At 34.1% G+C, this 19,550-nt stretch overlaps 1 protein-coding gene across 1 annotated transcript; it reads right to left on the bottom strand.

The window, feature by feature from the left end:
• Positions 1–8,000: 8,000 nt before the first annotated feature.
• On the bottom strand, positions 8,001–9,416 carry LOC118062645 (probable 2-oxoglutarate-dependent dioxygenase AOP1). The gene is made up of 3 exons (XM_035076480.2): positions 9,022–9,416; positions 8,601–8,922; positions 8,001–8,341 (listed from the first exon to the last, which is right to left on the bottom strand). Exons 1-3 carry the CDS (start codon positions 9,396–9,398, stop codon positions 8,099–8,101), a joined length of 942 nt encoding a protein of 313 aa, XP_034932371.1. The 5' UTR covers positions 9,399–9,416; the 3' UTR covers positions 8,001–8,098.
• Between the last annotated feature and the right edge of the window lie 10,134 nt (positions 9,417–19,550).

Below are 19,550 nucleotides of genomic sequence, written 5' to 3'. Positions count from 1 at the left end.
TTGATCAAGGATCCTGACATTGTTGGTCTTGCCTTGTTCATTCGCATCAGAAATCTGTTTATATTATATAATATATCTCTTTGATCTTTTCATAAACTCAGTATATAGGCTGGAAACCTATGACCCGATCTTTTAGATCATTCTCAGGTATAACAATGCTACATATTGAGTATTATTATTATTATTATTATTATTGTTGTTGTTGTTGTTGTTGTTGTTGTTGTTATTTTTGTTATTTTTGTTGTTGTTATTGTCTTGTTATTTATAATTTATACAAATAACCTCTCTTTGGTTCGACCCCGATCTTGCCGGGTTATTTATTACTTCGACACTCCTGCACTTGGGAGAAGACATCAATCTTTTGGTCGTGTCATGAAGCATGGAAACACTTTAACAATGCGCATCCTTAATTTTCATTAGAATTAAGGAATGTGTGTCTTGAGTTATGTATAGACGAATTTAATTCATTCGAGTCATTTGCTGCTTATTATTCTTGTTGACAAGTTATACTCATGATTTACAACTTGTAACTAGGGATGTGTACGAGGCTAGAGTTCATGTTTTTATCTATGGTCATACTCAATGCTAATAGTCTAGGTTGGAATATAGATATTTGTCTTTAATCGTTGATTAATGAGTTGATGTATTTGTGGTCATCTAGAGCTTTGACGTATGATGTATTAAGGAAAATATAATTTTCAGATAAAGACAGCTTTAATGTGAACTATCAATGATTTTTTAATTTATGGAATGGTTTCTGATTAGAGCACGCATGGAAAACTAGCATGTCCATTTTACATGGAAAAAAATAAGGCATTCATGTAACAAACAACAGTAAAACGCCTTTTTTTAATGCCACTAGTGGTTTTTGCTAAAATATCACAAGTATAGAAAGGACTTCTTTATATTACATGGTGTTTGATTATTGTGACATTACGTTTGGTTTTCAATCCGACAAGCAAAAATTTTATCATTTTGGTTTGATCCACAATTGGATAAAGCGAAGTAATTTCTAGAAGCTTGCATATTGGAAGACCAATATACTCCACCATAACCTTGATGTCATGTACAAAAAAAATAAATTTTTTTAGAACATTTTCAACATGGTTATAGACTTGAAGGGGAAGACAAATAACAACATCAAAGCTAGAATGTATATAATTTTGTTTTGTCATCATAAAAATATGGAGTTGATTTATATTGGGTCACAAGTCATAAAGGCCCAAGCAAGCTTTACCTTAGACAAGAATGCACAGTTACTTATCTACTAATGGCTTAAGAGTCTGTGTTTTCTTGATGAACATGCCTTGAACATATCAAGGTTGGTTAATTTGAAGAATTATAGATTGTATAGAGTGAAGAGCTATGACTGCTACATGTTTATGCAAACACTCATTCCATTAACTTATTTGGATTTATTGTTAAAGAGGATATGTGATGCACTTATGAAGATCAATCATTTCTTTAGAGATATATGCTCTAACAAGTTACAGAACAACACATTGAAAAGCTTGAAATGAATATCATCTAGAAAATATACAGACGTGAGATGATATTCCCTATAATATTTTTTAACTCAATGAAGCATCTACCCATACATTTACCATTTAAGGCAAAAGTTGGAGGTCTAGTCCTATATAGATGGATGTATCCATTTAAGAGATTAGAGGTTACATATGCAATGTAATTAAAAATTTATTGTCAATTTTTTCCATAATTTGAAACATTCATTTTTTTTCGTATAGGTACTTGTTCAACCTTTAAAAAAAATTAAAAACAAGACATATGTTAAGGCTTTGATATGTGAGGCCTATATTATTGAAGAGCTCTCAACATTTATCTTGTACTATTTCGAGCCTCAATTGAGAACAAAAATCAACCGCATTCCAAAGCATGACGATAATGGTGAAGTGCCCTTCAAGTGAGAACTTGTCAATATTCTACCATCTTGGATGGTCCGCACTAAAAAAATATTGTCAGGGGAAGATATTTGTTTCAAAAAGAATTCAAACAAACACATAATTATGTGTTATTTAACTGTGATAAGCTGAGACCTTTTATTCAGTAAATATACTACTTAAACTATGTTATTAATAAACAAATTGTCTCTTAAAATATCAGCATTTAAATTGATATATTATTCAATACCTCATCAGCAACATCATCAATATTTAATGTTCTAAAACTCACAGCTGACCAAATCTCAAATTTTTCAATTACAAGATGAATAATTTTTTACAGAGTTCAGAACACATGTAAGTACCGGTTAATTATTATTATCTATCGGGATACTTATTAGTACACATTTCTCGTTAACTACTCATGGTTATACTTCATATACAAAGCTTATAAATTAGAAGGAAATGCTAGTGTTACTTTGTCTTTACTAAATCTGGGTCCTGAAAAAAAAAAATGATGTGTTATAATGAGTATTTCATCAATGAACACATGTTTCATATAGAAGAATATGGGCAGGATAGAAAGACATATAACAATGGGGTTTGTATTAAGGGATCGATTTCTAATAAGTTTGAAGTTGACTATTATAGAAAATTAAAAAGAGGTAATTGAATTGTAGTATCATAACGAGTAGATTAGAGTATTTTTATTTAAATGATATTGGAATAACACCACTAATAAAGGAATCAAAGTAGAATCCCATCATGGTTTGGTCATGATTAACTTAAAAGCTAAACTTTGCAATGTCAACGATATCTTTGTTTTTGCCAATTAATGCCAACAAGTTTATTACACATACATTTTTTTATTTAGAAAGGATTATTCAAGAGTTGATTGATTATCTATATTGAAGACCAAACCCAAAGTTCGTGTCGAGGTTATTCAGAATGAGAACGATGAATCAAATATGACACATGATGTATTTCAAGTTAGTGAGTTAGTTGATCCATATCGAGTTGCTCTTTCAATTCGCTTAAAAGAAAATGCAAATTTTCACGTTGCCAATAATATTTTAGTTGATATTGATGCTGAGGAGTTGAATGTTGTTTGTAGCTCTAGCGAACATACATAAGTCGATGAAGATGACGATAACAATGAAATCAACATAGAAGATTGCGATGGAGCTAACAACGAGTCAATTGAATAATAAGAAGATAATTTTTGACTAATTTGCAAAACATAAAAGTGTAATGCCATAAACTATAATGTAATATTTATGGATGAAATTCACTACAAATAAATATTTATTTTATTATTGTGATGTGAACTTATGTTATTGTGTTGTGCATGCATATATCAATTTAAGTATTTGTTGGATGGATAGATTGACAATATAGATACAATCTGGCGTCAAACATTATTTCACACCGATGTAAATACAAGTGGTTATTCATTGTACACGGGTATATCGATGGGTTGTGTCTATCAGTATATTTCAGAGGAGATGAAAATTGTTTCTCTTCACCCTGGCATTGTTCATGGTGTTCATTACACATGGGTATATCGATGGGCTGTGGTCGTTGGTATATTCTAGTGGCAATATGAACTGTTCCCCTTCACCATGACACTGTTCATGGTGTTCATTACACACAGGTATACCACATAGCTCGTTAGTATATTCCAAATGCGATGAGAATTGTTCCCCTTCACCTTGATACTTTTCATAATGTTCATTAAACATGGGTATACCGATGAGCTATGTCCATTGATATATTTCAGAGGTGATGAGAGTTGTTCCCCTTCACCAAAACACTATTCATGGTGTTCATTACACACAGATATACCAACGAGCTGTGTTTGTCAGTATATTCTAGAGGCAATGAGAGTTTTTTCCCTTCACAATAACACTATTCATGGTGTTCATTAGACATGGGTATACTGACGGGCTGTGGTTGTCGGTATATCCTAAAGCAATGAGAATTGTTCCCCTTCACCCTGACGCTGTTCATAGTATTCCTTACATGCAGGTATACCGACAAGTTGTGTCCGTCAATATATTTAAGAGGCAATGGGAGTTATTTCCCTTCACCCTAAAACTATTCATGGTGTTCATTGCACACGGGCATATCGACAAGCTATGTTCGTAGGTTTATTCCATAGGCGATGATAATTGTTCCCCTTCCCAAGTCAATGATGCCAATTAAAAGTTTTAATGTTTCCAATAGAATCACCGATGAAATGTGAATTCAAACGCAATGACACTTAATGCTTTTACTAACTGAGGTGTATGTTTTTACAGGTTTCCCAATTGAATCACCAACGAAATGCGAATTCCAATGTGCTTGTAATTAATTATTTCTGACTGTGACTATTTATTATTTTTTTGATGGAATAACGAATGAAATTAAAAAAATCTAGAGGGGTTTTTGAAATTCTTAGTGTGGATCAAAATTTTCAATTTGACTTTCTAACCACATCACCGACATAATATTTTAAAATAATAATATTTGATTGTTTGTCGGTAATTCCATCCGTAAAACCTAATATAAAAGCTCCACGAGCGTACCAGACCTTCATTTTCTTCTCTCGGCTTAAAAACTTAGTTATTCTCTCTTATTCTTTCATGTCTATTTTTCAATTCAGTCTCTCAAATATCAAGGCTAGAAATCAAGCTTCCTTTCTCTTAACACAATCAATAGGTATTTGTGGGTAAATGTTTTGAAGTATTTTCTTCTTATTTTTCTTATTTCTTAAGGTTTATAACAATTTTTTTTTTCACTCCTAGTTCAACAGTGAAATTAAACACACCACTAAGGTAAGAATGTTTCATTCCTTATTCCTTATTTGTTTTTTGAATTTTTTTTTTTGTCTTTGTTTTTGTTTCAATTATTTGTTCTTCATAATTTTATGAAGTAATAGTTGTATTGAATTTTAGTTGTTATTGAAATATTTTTTTCATTATTTTGTTGATTTTTAGTTATTATTTTCAAATTTGTTGTTCAATTTCAATTAAATGTATAAGATTAAATTGAATTATTATTTTGTATTATATTCCATTTAGAACATTTTTTTTGTTAATTTAGGATCACAAGTATTAGCACTTAGAAATAATTATGTTGAATTGTAGTTATTGAAATAATTTTTTCATTATTTTGTTGAATTTTAGTTATTTTCTTTGTTGAATGTTTTCGTTAATATTTATTAAATGTGTAGGATTAATTTTAATTATTATATTATATGTATTCCATTTAAAATAAATTCTTATAAATTTATGATAAAAAATATAATCATGTAGAAAATGAGATTTTTCTACAAAATTAAATTATTCAACATTGTTGGTAGAAATTGAATAAAATCAACTAGTTTATGACATATACGTTTATCTATTTGTAGGATTAAAAATTATGGGTAGGTTCCAATATAAAAGAGGTGTTGTTGAAATGTTTTTTAAAAAAATATCAATTTTTTTTTTTTTGTAAATTTATGTAGATGCTTGGGGAAAAATCAATCGCACGTCATGAACACGAGATCGTTGCTAGTTCTTTTGACATCAATAACGACAACTATGAGTAATTATGTGCCGACCAAGAAGAGGCACCTGAGGCATATACATTAACTCACGACACTGCCTCGTTGAGTGCAATGCCACAACATAGAAGGGGTCCCTTCACAGTGTGATCCATTCACCCATAAGTACGAGGTGTAGTGGAATGATGACCTTTCAATGTAAGTTTGTTTTGCTTTGACAATGGCATGTTTACTCATTTTTGAACAAATAATTTTTCATTAAATTTATCCAATTTTATGTTCATAAACATTAAGGCTATTTGAATAATAGCATCAGCATTTAAATCATCGATTGAAATTCCATTGTTTTAATGGAGTCGGATTTTTAAACATCCTGAATGGAAACCGCAGGTTGATGCATGGTTTTCAAGGTTTGAGGTTAGTATAAACTTAATTTTTTTTCTATTATGTTAATTCATTTACTTTATTGAAATTACTATTTTTTTTTTTATTTTCTATTGTGGGGGAAAACTTGAGTAGGATAAAGCAAATGATAATGTTATGAGAAGAATTTGAGAGAATCATGCTGCAACTAGGTAACCTTGAAATCATGATAATTTTTTTTTATTCCAAATATTAAAATTTTATGTGTCATTTACTTATAAATGATTCATTTGTACCATATAGGTTGCGTGATTTTTGGTACAAGGCACAAAACAAATCTAAAAAATATACAAAAGAAAGCAGTCTACCAGGCTGGAATGACATGACGGTTCATAAGGATTTTTTGCCACCATACATCTCGAAGACTATATTAGGTGGAATGCATTCAACATGTGATGTCCGAGCATTTCATGCGACGATCACAATCTGGTATGGGAAACCAGAGATGGCAAATTCATGGATTTGTTACCACGCATACCAGTGGCTCCGTTCAGTTGATTCCACATGCAAAGTGAATGGTAAGATTTTTTTTAATTTCACCCATTTTTTAATTTGTCATTTTTTTTATAAATATATTTAACTAACAACATTTTTATCTTGCAAGCTATGACTCTTGGACATGAGCTAAGCTCAATGAAACTTTTTGTGGAAACACGTGTGTGTAGAGTGATAACTTCCAAAATAGGGTGCAATAGTTCATCATAGTTGAGTTCAATATTTTATGGTATGTTGGTTTTCAATCATTTTTTTCTTAATTTATTATTTACTTGAATTTGATGATTTTATTTTTTATTTTTAGAAGATATATAATAGCTGGTTGAAGGAGAGATACGGGGATGATCCTTCGACCCGCCCGGATATTGATCCAGATTTGTGGTTGGAGGCAGGATCGTCTGATGGACCCAATAAAAATTGGGTGTACAAACTCTCTAACACTATGGTCAAGAACTTGCCGATAACCCATAGTATTTCAACCGTTGAGTGCTTGCAATTGGTACTGAGCACTCAGTCTCTAGAATTCATGGCCTTGTTAAATTGAGGAGTACAAGAACGTACGACCCATCTCAATGAAAAATAGGAATGACCCTTTGTGGATTATGAAGATCTTTGCCACACGGTCATGGATATGAGATTACAGATGTGTGGTACATGTGCCCTTTTATTGGCCTCATAGTCTCGAGGATAACCAACCTTCTCCTCCTCGAGCGCTGCCTCTATTCTAATTTTATTGTATTTGAACATATAAATTTGTACTAAATATTTGATTTTTATATTAAGATAATTTATTTTTAACTATTTGAATTTTATATTAATTTATTTTTTTATTTTTGTTTAATAGATTTTTTAAAAATATATTCTTAAATTATTACTGATGGGGTTACAGACGGACCGAGTCTGTCATTATATTCTAGAGAGTTGAAAAAAGAATTACATCAAATGCCACTATAATTGTTAGCTCACCGACAAACTAAGTCTGTTGGTATATTCCAGAGAGTTTGAAAAGAATTACTACAAATACCTTGCAACTCATCGACGAAATTACATAGGGTTATCTTATTGGTGATATGCTAAATAGTACTAAGAGAATTATCGATAGATTGAAGCAAATAATTTTATTTTTAGCACGTGAGGTCCGTTTGTAAAATCATCGATAAATTTATTAATGATAAACTTATAGACGTACCAGAATTTACTGACAAATATTTTGCTAATGGATATTTTTTATTTATAATTTTGTTGGTAAAATAATCATAAATAAAATATTATTATAAATATGAATGAAAATTTTCTACAATAAAACTGTTAAATTTATAGTCAGGAGCCTTGCAGATGAATTTATAATTCGCCCAAGACTGCCTCTACGTGAGAAAAAAAATCAATTCCATCCCATTTTTCAATCAATCTATTGAATCTATTATTATATAATATAAAAAAACGTCTTTCTGAAAATAAATACTCTCATCAACATCGGGATAAGGTCGTGCACCAATCACAAGGGTTTTTTTTTTTTAAAAAAAAAAAAACTCAATAGATTTTTCTTGTAAGATTTGATCAAGTATTAACCTGATTCTGTACTATAGTACTTTCTCCACCCATCAACTCTTTGAGAGGTGTCTGTATATAAAATAGATATCCATGCGTGAACCAGATAAGAAGAATAATTGTTCATATTTAGACAGAAAAAGAGAAGATAAAATCGATCGTGCTCACAACATATGAAAGTTCCTTTCAAACTAGAGTACTAGCCTTAAACACCACAGTAGGCTTTTATGGTAGACTCTTTTCCCCTACCTTCTTCCGTGAAGAAGTAACGCAATAATCCAAAATTCTCGAAAGGCTTGAATCGCAGAGGATTCTTCTCGTCAATTAGCTTTTCAGGAACTTTGATTATACCTTTGATGAATGAAAATAACCCAACAGAGTACCTTGGTTCGCTCTCGCTCATGACCACCCGATGGAAAGGAGCATTGATTCTGTCATTACTCCATCCCTTGCAAAACAGAAGAAGATCATTAGATGTTGATGTATTTATCTGCTGAAACTGCCACTTACTAATCTAAGGTCTAAGCTATATACTGAAGTGTGAGCTTAGTCCAAGTGTTCTATGATCTTGACAAATGATTTTGTAAAAGAAAACAGAACAAGCTAGAGATGCGATGAAGATGCTGAAAAGCACCGGTGCTAACTAATTTATAGAGACAGTGGTGGTTTCACGCGTAGGATTTGGCCGCTAGATGGGAGTGACCTACCAGGAGTGCATCTCCCGCCATTACAATGAAGGATGAAGGTGAGGGCTTAAAGCCCATCCATTGACCATCCTTTGATTTCACCTGCAAGCCACTAACATGATTTTGGTGAAGCACTGTTATAAAGCTCTTGTCTGTATGAGCGTCACCGCCAACATTAGCTTCATTTTTCTCAGGTCCTCTATATTTCATCATCCGAAATAAGTAAGTGGTGGAGTCTTTGTGAGAATCATGATGCTGATATACTCCATAGCTCTCAAACACCATTCTCACTACCATTTGCTCTAGTTCTGATACTAGCGTTGAGTATGAGAGCACGGTTTTACTAACCAAGAAAAACAAAGAAAACACAAGTTAGTGATCAAAACCCAGAAAGCATAGCGGTTTCCGAGTTTAAAAGAAGTATAATACCAGTAACCTATACCAAAAATGATCGTTTCCACCAGGCCACATGGTATCTGCAAAATCTTCAGTTTCTTCAAGGGTTATTGCATTATCAATGCCCATACCTTCATAGAGAGATGGTATGAAGGGTTGATTTCCAACATAGCCATAGTAAGGCAAGTCAGAAACATTTTTCCTCTTGGTCTCTAGGGGAAGATCGAACAAGTCTTTTAATGTACTAAAGAGATCATTATGCAGCGTGAGAGGAACTTTGTCATACACCGCCACAAAACAGCCATATTCCTCAAGTGCATACATGACATCTTTGCATGTGGACAGCCATGAACTTGTTCCAGGCTTCAAGTTTTCCTTGGAAATATCTATGACAGGAAGCTCGGGAGGTGACAGGGAACCCATATAATATATAATTTTAAGATTAGCAACTTGTTGCTTAAATTAGAACTAATGCACAGACATAAATATTGTTTCACATATGTATTTATAGTTTCCTTGATCCATTGGTGCCATATTCAGAGGAGATAGGCAACAATTGATCTATCCAAGGTGGTGGTGTTAAAGCCTTGGATGGGCTATAGCTCAAGTCAAGATTTTATTAATAGTTTTTTTACTAGTTTTATGTAAAAAAAAAATAATTCTTGAATGAAGTTATCAAAAAGTTCTGAAAATTTGCGTTGAGTCTTCTAATATGCTTTAGCTTGGGTTAAAAATTTCAGAATTTTTGGAGAAATTCTGAAATTTAATGAAAAATCACAATTTTGACTAGTTTTATATTATTAGATGTAATTTTCAATCTGACCATCAGATTGAGTTGAAATTTTATGAGGCATCTTAAACTATATTGAATAAAATCTAGTTAAAATTTTAGGATAAACAGAGCTTGGTAATGCTAATGAAAAAAAAAAACCATCAAATAAAAGCAAAACAACTCATTAAGGGTAAAATGGTTATTTACTATTAAAAAATGAAACAAATCATCTCTTTTTTTTAAAAAAAAATGGTTATTTGCAAAAGTAGAATAGAAAAGAAAGAAAAGAAAAGGCGAGAGAGAAATAGAGAAAAGTAAGGGAAAAACATTGAAAAAATCCAAGAAAAAAAAAGGGGAGAGAATAACCTTTTAAACTTACAAAGTCCAACTTACAAAACACTAATTTAAGGAAGAATCAAGTGAAGGTAGGAGGAATTGAGAGAGGGGAATAAATTAATTATTTTATTTTCCAGTTGACATGAAATTGTTATTTTATCCTAGTTCAGTGGTTGCTACAATATCAATTCAGATTCGATTATAGATTAATTATATTTCACCAAATATCGAAGGATGTAATTTCAATAATAAGTTTATTTTTACTTTTACTTTAATTTTATGTACTTTCAAATTTATTTTTTAATATTTTGGGTAATAAATTTGAATTAAAACTTTATTATTAACTTCAAAAATTCATGTACATGAGTTAATAATTGATTTTAAAAAATATTTATATATTTATTTAATAGCCCAAGACAGTAAAAATTCATGGCTCCGCCCTTTGATGTATCCAAAGACTTTAACAATATGTTGCTTCAAAGATAAGAGTTCTATGAAGTAGAAAATGGTAAGCTAGATAATATTTTGATACATCATTTAGCAATTTAATTTATTGAACAAAAAATGGTTTTTTTTTATATAAATTTATAAAAGCTTTTAATATTTTATTTTATTTTATAAAAATTAAGCATAGAATATTGTTAGTCTATGTAAGTTTTAAATTTAAAAACTTTACTTGAAAAAATCTATTAAATAATTATATAAATTATATTTTAAGATTTTAAATAATAATTTAAGTTATTAAATTGTGATAGTTATTATTATTATTATTATTATTATTATTATTATTTATTATTAAATAAATATTAAAATTAGTTTGTATGTATTTTAATTAATTTTATAAATTTTAAAATTAAGAATTATATAAATCTTTTGAGTTAAACTTACTTCCCCTGTTATTGAATATGACGGCTACTTGATAAATTACGTACTGTTGCTATCAAATATATAATGTAATTGGAGAATAATACTTTTTTTTACTACTGCTCAGGCTCCATACCTATACTGTTGCCATGTGGCTCTGAAGGCTTGTGATTGCAGCCACATCTAATAAAAAATATTACAAATAAATAAAATATATCTATCAATTATATTTTATAAAAGAAAAGGTATTTTTATTTAATAAAAAATACCAAATACAGAATAAAAATTATTTAAGACTCTGCTTACCTAGACATACATAGAAAATAATTCTTAAATATTTTAAAATGTTTTATTTATGGCTCTCATGCAGCATTGTTGACAATATGGCCTGCGATAGCAACAGCATCTATCAATCTATTGTATGTTCGACTCACCAGGAAAGTGACATGCACCGAAAAGAAATTAGGTTAATATTTTGTGTCATTGTAGCTTATTAAAGTGAACCTACCTGCGTCCAATTAAGCTTTAATTTGTGCTAAAATGTCAGCAATTTGGAGTTTTGAGAATTTAAGAGACAGAAGATAAGGTCGAAAGATTCCTTACTTGCACAAAATACAACTGGCACTAGCTTGCACCCTCGTCTCAATTTGTTATTTCTAGACAATCGGTGATACCCTATTGCGACATCTGGCTTTTACCTCATCCAATTTGTCCTCGATAACTTCGAGGAAAGTAGATTACAATGATTGCATAATAAACCTTGGCTTATTGTAGAAACATACATTCACACGAGATGTTTAGATATTGTGTTTTTTTTTTGAAAAAATGATTTTTAAAATTTTTGAATTTTATTTTATTTTGAATTAATTTTTTTATATTTTTATATTGTTTTTTATGAGGCTATAAAAATCACAAAGAATAACTTGCAAGGAATTATTCCTCAAAACCCTTGTAGATCATGTACATTGTATTCTACGACCTTTATTTCCAAACTGCATTGACTTTTTCTTTAATGAATTTCTTTAGATGTTGTAAATCTTCCTTTTGAGTGAATACATGCACAATGCCCTTAGAGACCCCTAAAAATGTTGATAGGGGATCCTCCGAAGATCAAGTTAGTACGAGGTATTTTTATGTGGTAAAAAAAATATTAATGAAGGTATTAATGAGTTTTTATAAAGATAAAAAATGAGAAGAAGAAGGAAAAAGAAAATGTAGAAGTTAGGGAAGAAGAAGAAGAAATGTGTTTATGTATAAGAGTATAAGGTTTCAAACCTTTTTTTTATATATATGTACTCAAGCTTCTTTTTATATTACCTATCTAGACTTGTTTCCTATAATATGCGAGGGATAGAGATGTAATCTCGTAATTATATTATTCTACTGCTCGTGCCATCACATCTTATTAATATAAGCATAAACTATTTGTACGTAATTAATGAGATGTGATGGGTATCGTAATTACTAGCCCAAGCCCAGAGTAGGGGAGGCTTGGTGTGGGGTGAATTTTTAGCTACATGCTAAACTCGAGTGTGGTTGGTTGAACACAAGAAGAGTTGGGATCAACTAGTACGCTGAACCCAAGAGGAGTTGGGTTTCGCTTATGTGCTGAACCCAAGAGGAGTTAGGTTTAGCTCATACATTGAATCCAAGGGGAGTTGGGTTCAACTTATGTACCGAACCCAAGTTTGGTTAGGCGCGGACATGTCCTGGCTTAATGTTTAGTTAGGCGTGGACGTGTCTCTAACCCAACATGGAGTTTGATGCGGTTGCATCATGGCCTAACTTAAAGTTGGGCGTGGAGAAAATATAACCTCATTTTGGGTTATGACTTTTATGTGATGGCCTTTAAATGAGGGACGTATTTAGAAAACCATAACCCATTAGTAGCCCCCTAAGTCTGCTTATTTTTTAAAAGATAGGGAGACTTAAGACCAAAGAAATTTTTGACTAACCTTAATTGAATCGTAATCTTGATCAGGGTGTCTTTTGCACTCCCCCTCATCAAGGTCTTACTAGCAGGGATGGTGTTCCCAGGGAATCCATTGTTGAGTCTTCAAGGCATGTTCTCAGTTCTTCCTCAGAGGTCTTTTGTTTTAACTTTTCTTCCCCCATCAGGGTGTGGAGGTTTTAGAGCTTCGCCCTTACAATGTTTTTAGTGGAAACAATCCGAAGCTCCTCTAAAGTCCCTTCTCCCCGTGTTTCTGTCAGGATGGAGGCATCATGTGTATGAGCAATCCTGTCAATGATGCAGGTAGGGCTTAAGTGGCTGAATTGAATAAGAAGAGTGGAGCTGCTCAATAGACTTTTTTTGTACGAGCAATTGAGATGAAGAGAGCTGAGGATAAAAACACTTACAGGATTCCTCTTATGCATGAAGTTGAAGAGGTATCCTCTACTAACTTGGGAGATGAAAAGGTCCAAGAGGAGGTGTTGTTGTAAGAAGGCTGGTTCTAGCGCTTCTTGATGTTGTAGAAGCTAGTACCCATGCTATCCAGGATAGATGTGGGTCCTAGATTGTACACAAGGGTGTGTCACCCGAGTTGGATAGACAGGGGTGAGCCTGATAAGGCTGCCTCAACACTCTTGAATGCTATAGAGACTGGTCCCGTACTTTCTATGACAGATGTGGGTCATAGACCGCACATATGGGTATGTAGCTCATTTGGATAAACATGATGAACTTGATAAGGTCATTTTAATGCTCTTACTTCCAACTAAAAAGGTTAGAATAAAGGAAGGGAGAGGGCATTGAAAGCCGCCTTGAAGGGTGAAGCATTGATCCCCTATTATTACCTTATATAAGTGGGTCTCAAATGCCATAGGGAAGGGTAACCCTGATTGGTGATAGTAAAGGTTGATGCTCACTTAGGACTTCGCTATTGTCTTGTAAAAATGGGCCCTGGATGCCATAAAGGTGTGTAACCCTGATTGGATTTGTAGGAAGTAGTTTCGAGAAAGGAATGTAGACTAAGTAAAAACACAAATGATAAAAATATGCATTCTTTATTGATGAATTCAACAATAATATAACTTAAGGTGGTTTGAATGCCATGCATGAGGAAGGCTAGAGCCTTAAAGATCCTTTATATGATAGGTGTTAGATTTCATCACCCATGTTACTCTGAAGGGGCCATCCCATTTTGGAGTTAGCTTTCCTTTACTTTCTCTGTTGCATATGGCTTTTATCTTTCTTAGTACCAAATCTCCTCATTTTAAGGTTCTATCTTTTACTCTAGCGTTGTGGTACTAAGTAGCCTTGTATCTGTAAGCTTCATTCCTTATTGCAGCTATGAGTCTAGACTCTTCTAGTAAGTCGAAATTAACTCTAAGTCCTTGCTCATTGTTTTGAGAAGAAAAGTACAGTACTTTGGCACTAGGACATCCAATCTCTATTGGAATCATGGCTTCAGTTCTACATGTGAGGAGGGAAGGGGTTTCCCTTATTGAGGTCTTTTTTGTTGTCTTGTATGCCCATAAGAATTCATTCAAAAGCTCTGCCCATTCTGACTTAGCCTCTTTTTATCTTCTTCATACCATTGAGTAGGACCATATAGTTAAGTTCAACTTGACCATTTATCTAGGGGTGTGATAACAAAGAAAACTTGTGATCAATTTGCAGTCATTCACAATATTCTCTCATCTTCTGGTTGTCGAATTGGGTTCCATTGTTTGTAACTAGTATCTTAAGTATCCTAAATCGATAAATTATGTTCTTCTATAAGAAAGATATCACCTTATTAGTTGTGATATCTATTATTGCTTCAGCTTCCACCTACTTAATGAAATACTCCATATCAATTAGAACAAACTGTCTATTCCCTATTGCTTTGGGGAAGGGTCCTAGAATGTCCATTCCCCACTAGGAGAAGGGCTAAAGAGAAGTGATCGATGTCATCTTAGTTGAGGGCTACCTTAACACTAGGGTAAACCTTTGACACTCATCACACTTCTTTACTAGGTCTTTGGAGTCTTAGAGTATAGAAAGCCAATAAAAGCCTGCTCTTGTGGTATAAACAACCAAAGCTCTAAATCCTCTGTGCAACCTGGAAACCCCCTCATACATTTCCTTTAAAACATAAGTGCTTTCCTTTGAAGACAATCACTTAAGGAGTGGTGATGATGTAGATATTTGGTATAAAACCCTATCAATCAAGTAGTAACCTAAGGCTCTCTTGGTCATCTTAATGGCTTCTATTCTTTCTGAAGGCTAGCTCCTTGTGAGTAAATATTCTTTGATTGGCAATCAATGTCCTCAACTCCCATAACTAGGAGTATTAAGACTTTGATCTAAACATCAATGTGGAGTTCGACTGGGTTAACACTAGTTAGCTTAAAAAGGAAGTCTGCTTGCGCATTATCCTCTCGAGGCACCTTGGTAATGTTGATCACCCTATTTTTTTTAGTTAGCATGGCTTGGACCTTTTCAAAATATTTGACCATGGTTGGATCACAAGCTTCATATGTCCAGTGACACTGTCTCATAATGAGCTGAGAGTTGTTGTGCACTTGTAAAGGGTATGCTTTCAAAGTTTCTACAATCATAAGCTTGATATCAGAGCTTTATATTCGGCCATATTTTATGCAGTTGGAAACCCAAACCTAAACCAAAACCTATACTAGTAGACCTGCCTTTCCAGGCTAGTAAAGAGTTGTTAACTCTGTGGGGAGGTCTATTTTAGCGACTTAGGCTTTATGAGCTTTTTGAATAAAGGGGAGGATCTTCTGTAATAGCCTCTTCCAATCTACATTTCACTATAAAGTTAGCTAGGGCCTGCCCTTTGATTGCAGGTCGTGGTCTGTACTGCAACCTATATTCTTCAAATTATATTACCCATTTAACAAGTCATCCAGACATGTCTGGTTTGTGAAGGATCTATCTTAAAGGCTAGTTTGTCAGTAGCATCACTTGGTGTGCTTGGAAGTAAGCCTTCAATTTTCTAGAGGTCGTCACCAGTGCTAAGGCAACTTTTTTTACTATTAAATAGCATGTTTCTGCATTTATGAGTGTTTTGTCTGTTAATAAACTGGGTGTTGTACTCCTTTTTTCTTAACCAATACTGCACTTATTGCCTGGTTTACTACCCCCAGATATAAGAACAGAGTCTCTCCCTTGCTGGGCTAAGTAAAGACATTGAGAGAGGAGAGGTAAACCTTTAAAAAGTCTTTGACATTCAGGTGTCCACTAGAAGTTGAGAGTGCTCCTCAGAATTTTGAAAAATAGCAAGCTTTATTCCCCCAATCTAGCTATAAATCTGTTTAAAGCTGCTAGTCTTCCTATGAGGCACTGCACCTCTTTCACTATCCTAGGAGGGGTCATGCTCAACAACACTTGGATTTTTTTTGGGTTAGGTTCAATCCCTTTATTGCTAAAAAAAAGAAAACCCAAGGACTTCATCCTCGGATGGCAAACACACACTTGAAGAGGTTTAACTTTATACTATGGCTTTCTAGTACTTGGAATACTTATCCGAGTTCTTGTAGATGTTGTTTAAAAGTCATACTTTTCACCAACATGTCATCCATATGACCTTTCATAATCCTGCCCAACTGATGTTTGAACACTTTGTCCATTATCCTATGATATGTTGCCCTGCATTCTTCATACTAAAAGGTAGATTCCTGTAGTAGTAGGTCCCTCTTTCGATTAAAAAGGATGTGTTCTCTTTATCAACTAGATGTATAGGGATTTGATGGTACCCAGAGCATGCATCCAATGAATTTAGAAACTCATAACCCACTGTTGAATCCACCAATTCATTTATGTTGAAAATAGGGTAGCTATCCTTTAAGGAGGCTTTGTTTAAGTTTGTGAAGTCCACATATATTCACTATTTGTTGTTGGCCTTCTTTACCATCATAACATTAGTGAGCCATTTAGGGTATGTCACCTCTCATATGAACCCTGTTGATACGAGTTTATCCATCTTTTTAGAGATGGCCTTTTGCCTATCTCCCCCTATACTTCTCTTTTTTTATTGTACTAAAGGAAAGCTGGGGTTTATATTCAACTGATGTGAAGTTACCTCAGGGTTGATCCCCGGCATTCCTCTCGATAAAAAAGTAAAGTTGCTTCTTTATGACACTAATAGCTTTATGAGAACATGTTTCTATTAAATGTCTAGGGTACAACCCACTCTTATGACTTCTTTCCTAGTAAGGCCCAAACAAACTTCAACTACTTCTTCAGCTCCTATATTCTAACCTCAAGCTTCTTACTATAGTTTTTTGGGTGATCAATAAACAGGGCCTTTTTGCCATTTAAACGTGTTTGCACACTCTCTTAAGACTTCTTGGTTTCCCTTTACTATAGTTATCCCTTTAACAGTTAGGAACTTCATGGTTAGATACCTAGTGCTGACCACTACACTGATCTGGTGGAGAAATGACCTCCCGATTATGGCATTATATGGGAGATGGGTGTCAATGACCATTAAGGTCTGTTGGAGAGTCACACAACGAGATACAGTCCCCATTATGATTGTCAAACCCATTGCCCCTTCACATACACTGCTAATCCTTTTATCCTAATGAGGGGTGTTCGCACTAGAGTCATCATGGAGGTGTCTATGCCCATCTTGGTCATGACTTATTCTGATAGGATATTTACTGAGCTACCATCATTCACTAGGATCCTGTGGACCCTGTGACCCTCCATTACTATGGAAATCACCAAGGCATCATCATGTGGGTGTTTAACCCCTTATCCATCAATAGGGGTAAAGGTGATGGGTTCATGCCAAGAACTTTATTGGCCCATTGTAACTAGAACTTGATCTCTCAACCTTGTTCTCTTATTACTAGTGACACCTACACTGATTGATGATGAACCTCTCAATGATGAAGGACCTCTAAAAGTGATGGTCTTTGTTGCCTCGTTTCACCACCCTTCTCTTCTTGAGGCGGATTATTTTTTAGGAATCGTCTGAGGTATCCCTATGTTAAAAGTCTCTCAACTTCTTTCTTGAGAGCATAACAATCCTCAATATTGTGTCGCTTCTTTTTATGGAACCGGCAATACTTCTTGCAGAACTTAAGACTGAGATTAGGCTTTAAGGGTAGAGGATACTAAAGCAGGTTTTGACCCTTCAAAGCCGTGTAAATCTTAGTGTATGTCGCACGTGTGCGGCGGCGCGGCGATCGTCCACCTCAACCCTTCATGAGGGTGTGGTATGTTGTCTATTTGGCATGGAAAATATGGTGAGATCGTCCTTCTTTGTCTCTAAGCTAAAAAATGGACAGGGAGTCGCCACCTAGTATTCTGGTTACTAGGAACCTTAACTGGTCTTTAGAGATCGGGTACGGAGACTGGTTGCGTAAAGGGAAGTTATTAGCACCCCAACTACGCCCTACCTAAGGTAGGCTGCATTGTTTTGTCTAATAAAATCTAAGTCATGTTATGGTTTCCTATTGTCTAAAATATGCATTACATGTAATGTCATACCCCGGGTTCTATTGTTCAAACAAAAAAAATTAAATATCTGGAATACGCATTACGTGTAATGTCATACCCCAGGTTCTATTGCCCAAAAAAAAACATTAAATATCCGGAATATGCATTACGTGTAAAGTCATACCCCGGATACTAAGAGACAAACAAAGTAAAATTTTTGTTGTTTTTGAAATATTGGCCAATATTCTCTTGACTTTAATAAACTGGTTATTAAAGCCAAAATGCATGCTAAAATATTTTTTTTGGTGTATGAAAAATACAATATGAATTTTTTAGCTTTGAGACACTTGGCCGTTATGCACAAAAACATTTTTTTTCTCTTTTTTTTAATTTTTTGTATTTTTGGAAGTTTTTTTTTTTTTACGAAAACCGGGTATTTAAAAATCAGATTTTTGTATTTTTAACAACATAAAAAAAAATACCACCAAATATTAATCAAAATGACATAAAAATTACATGGAAAAATAAAATGCTGAAAAAAAATATTTTTTTTTTGAAATGGGCCGGATCAGGCCCAAATATATGGGCTGGGCCGAACCTGGCCCAAAGAATGGGTTAGCTACTGTGCACATAGTAACCGGGGTTACTGTGTGCACAGTAACCAGAGAATTAATCTGCAGGTTACTGTGCACATGCACAGTAACCGTGAATTAATTAGCGAGTTACTGTGCACAGCACAGTAACTCGCTAATTAATCTTCATCTGCTGCAGAATGTAAACGTTCTGCATGCAGATGAAGCTCAACCAAAAAAAACGACGGGCAAGGCTACCTGGAGCGGTGGTGATGTTGGCAGCAACTGATGTGGCAGGGGTGACGGCGGCGGAACTGGCTGTTCGCGGTGGCCGGCGGTGCTGTTTTCCTCTCTCTCTCTCCTCTGTTTTACTCTCTTCTCTGCTTCTTCTTCTTCTTCGCTCTCCCTTCTCTTCTCCCTTCTGTTCCCCCTTCTGTTTCCTCTCTTCTCCCTCCTCTCTTTTTCTGTCTCTCCCTTCTCCCCTCTATTTATAGAGCCCGTGAGCATGTTTTTTTCATTGTGGAGCCAAGGAACAGGTCATGCGGCGGCTGGTCGGGCGCGGCTGTCCAGGCGTGCCTCCCTTAGTTTCGGCGGTGCGGTAGGTGGTCGGCCAATGTCTTCGGTCGGTGGGCTAGAGG

Source organism: Populus alba, chromosome 1 (genome assembly GCF_005239225.2).
Source record: "Populus alba chromosome 1, ASM523922v2, whole genome shotgun sequence".
Lineage (NCBI taxonomy): Eukaryota > Viridiplantae > Streptophyta > Magnoliopsida > Malpighiales > Salicaceae > Populus > Populus alba.
Note: the sequence above shows the minus strand (reverse complement) of the source record. Positions and strands in the feature narration are given on the sequence as shown.

Bases quoted from the DNA above. Each gene is read 5' to 3' on its own strand.
- LOC118062645 (XM_035076480.2), bottom strand. From the start codon at position 9,398: ATGGGTTCCCTGTCACCTCCCGAGCTTCCTGTCATAGATATTTCCAAG. The intron at 8,923-9,021 runs GTATAGGTTACT...TTTCTTGGTTAG, and splicing joins GGTGGAAACGATCATTTTTG to TAAAACCGTGCTCTCATACT. The intron at 8,342-8,600 runs GTAGGTCACTCC...CTGTTTTGCAAG, and splicing joins TGGCGGGAGATGCACTCCTG to GGATGGAGTAATGACAGAAT.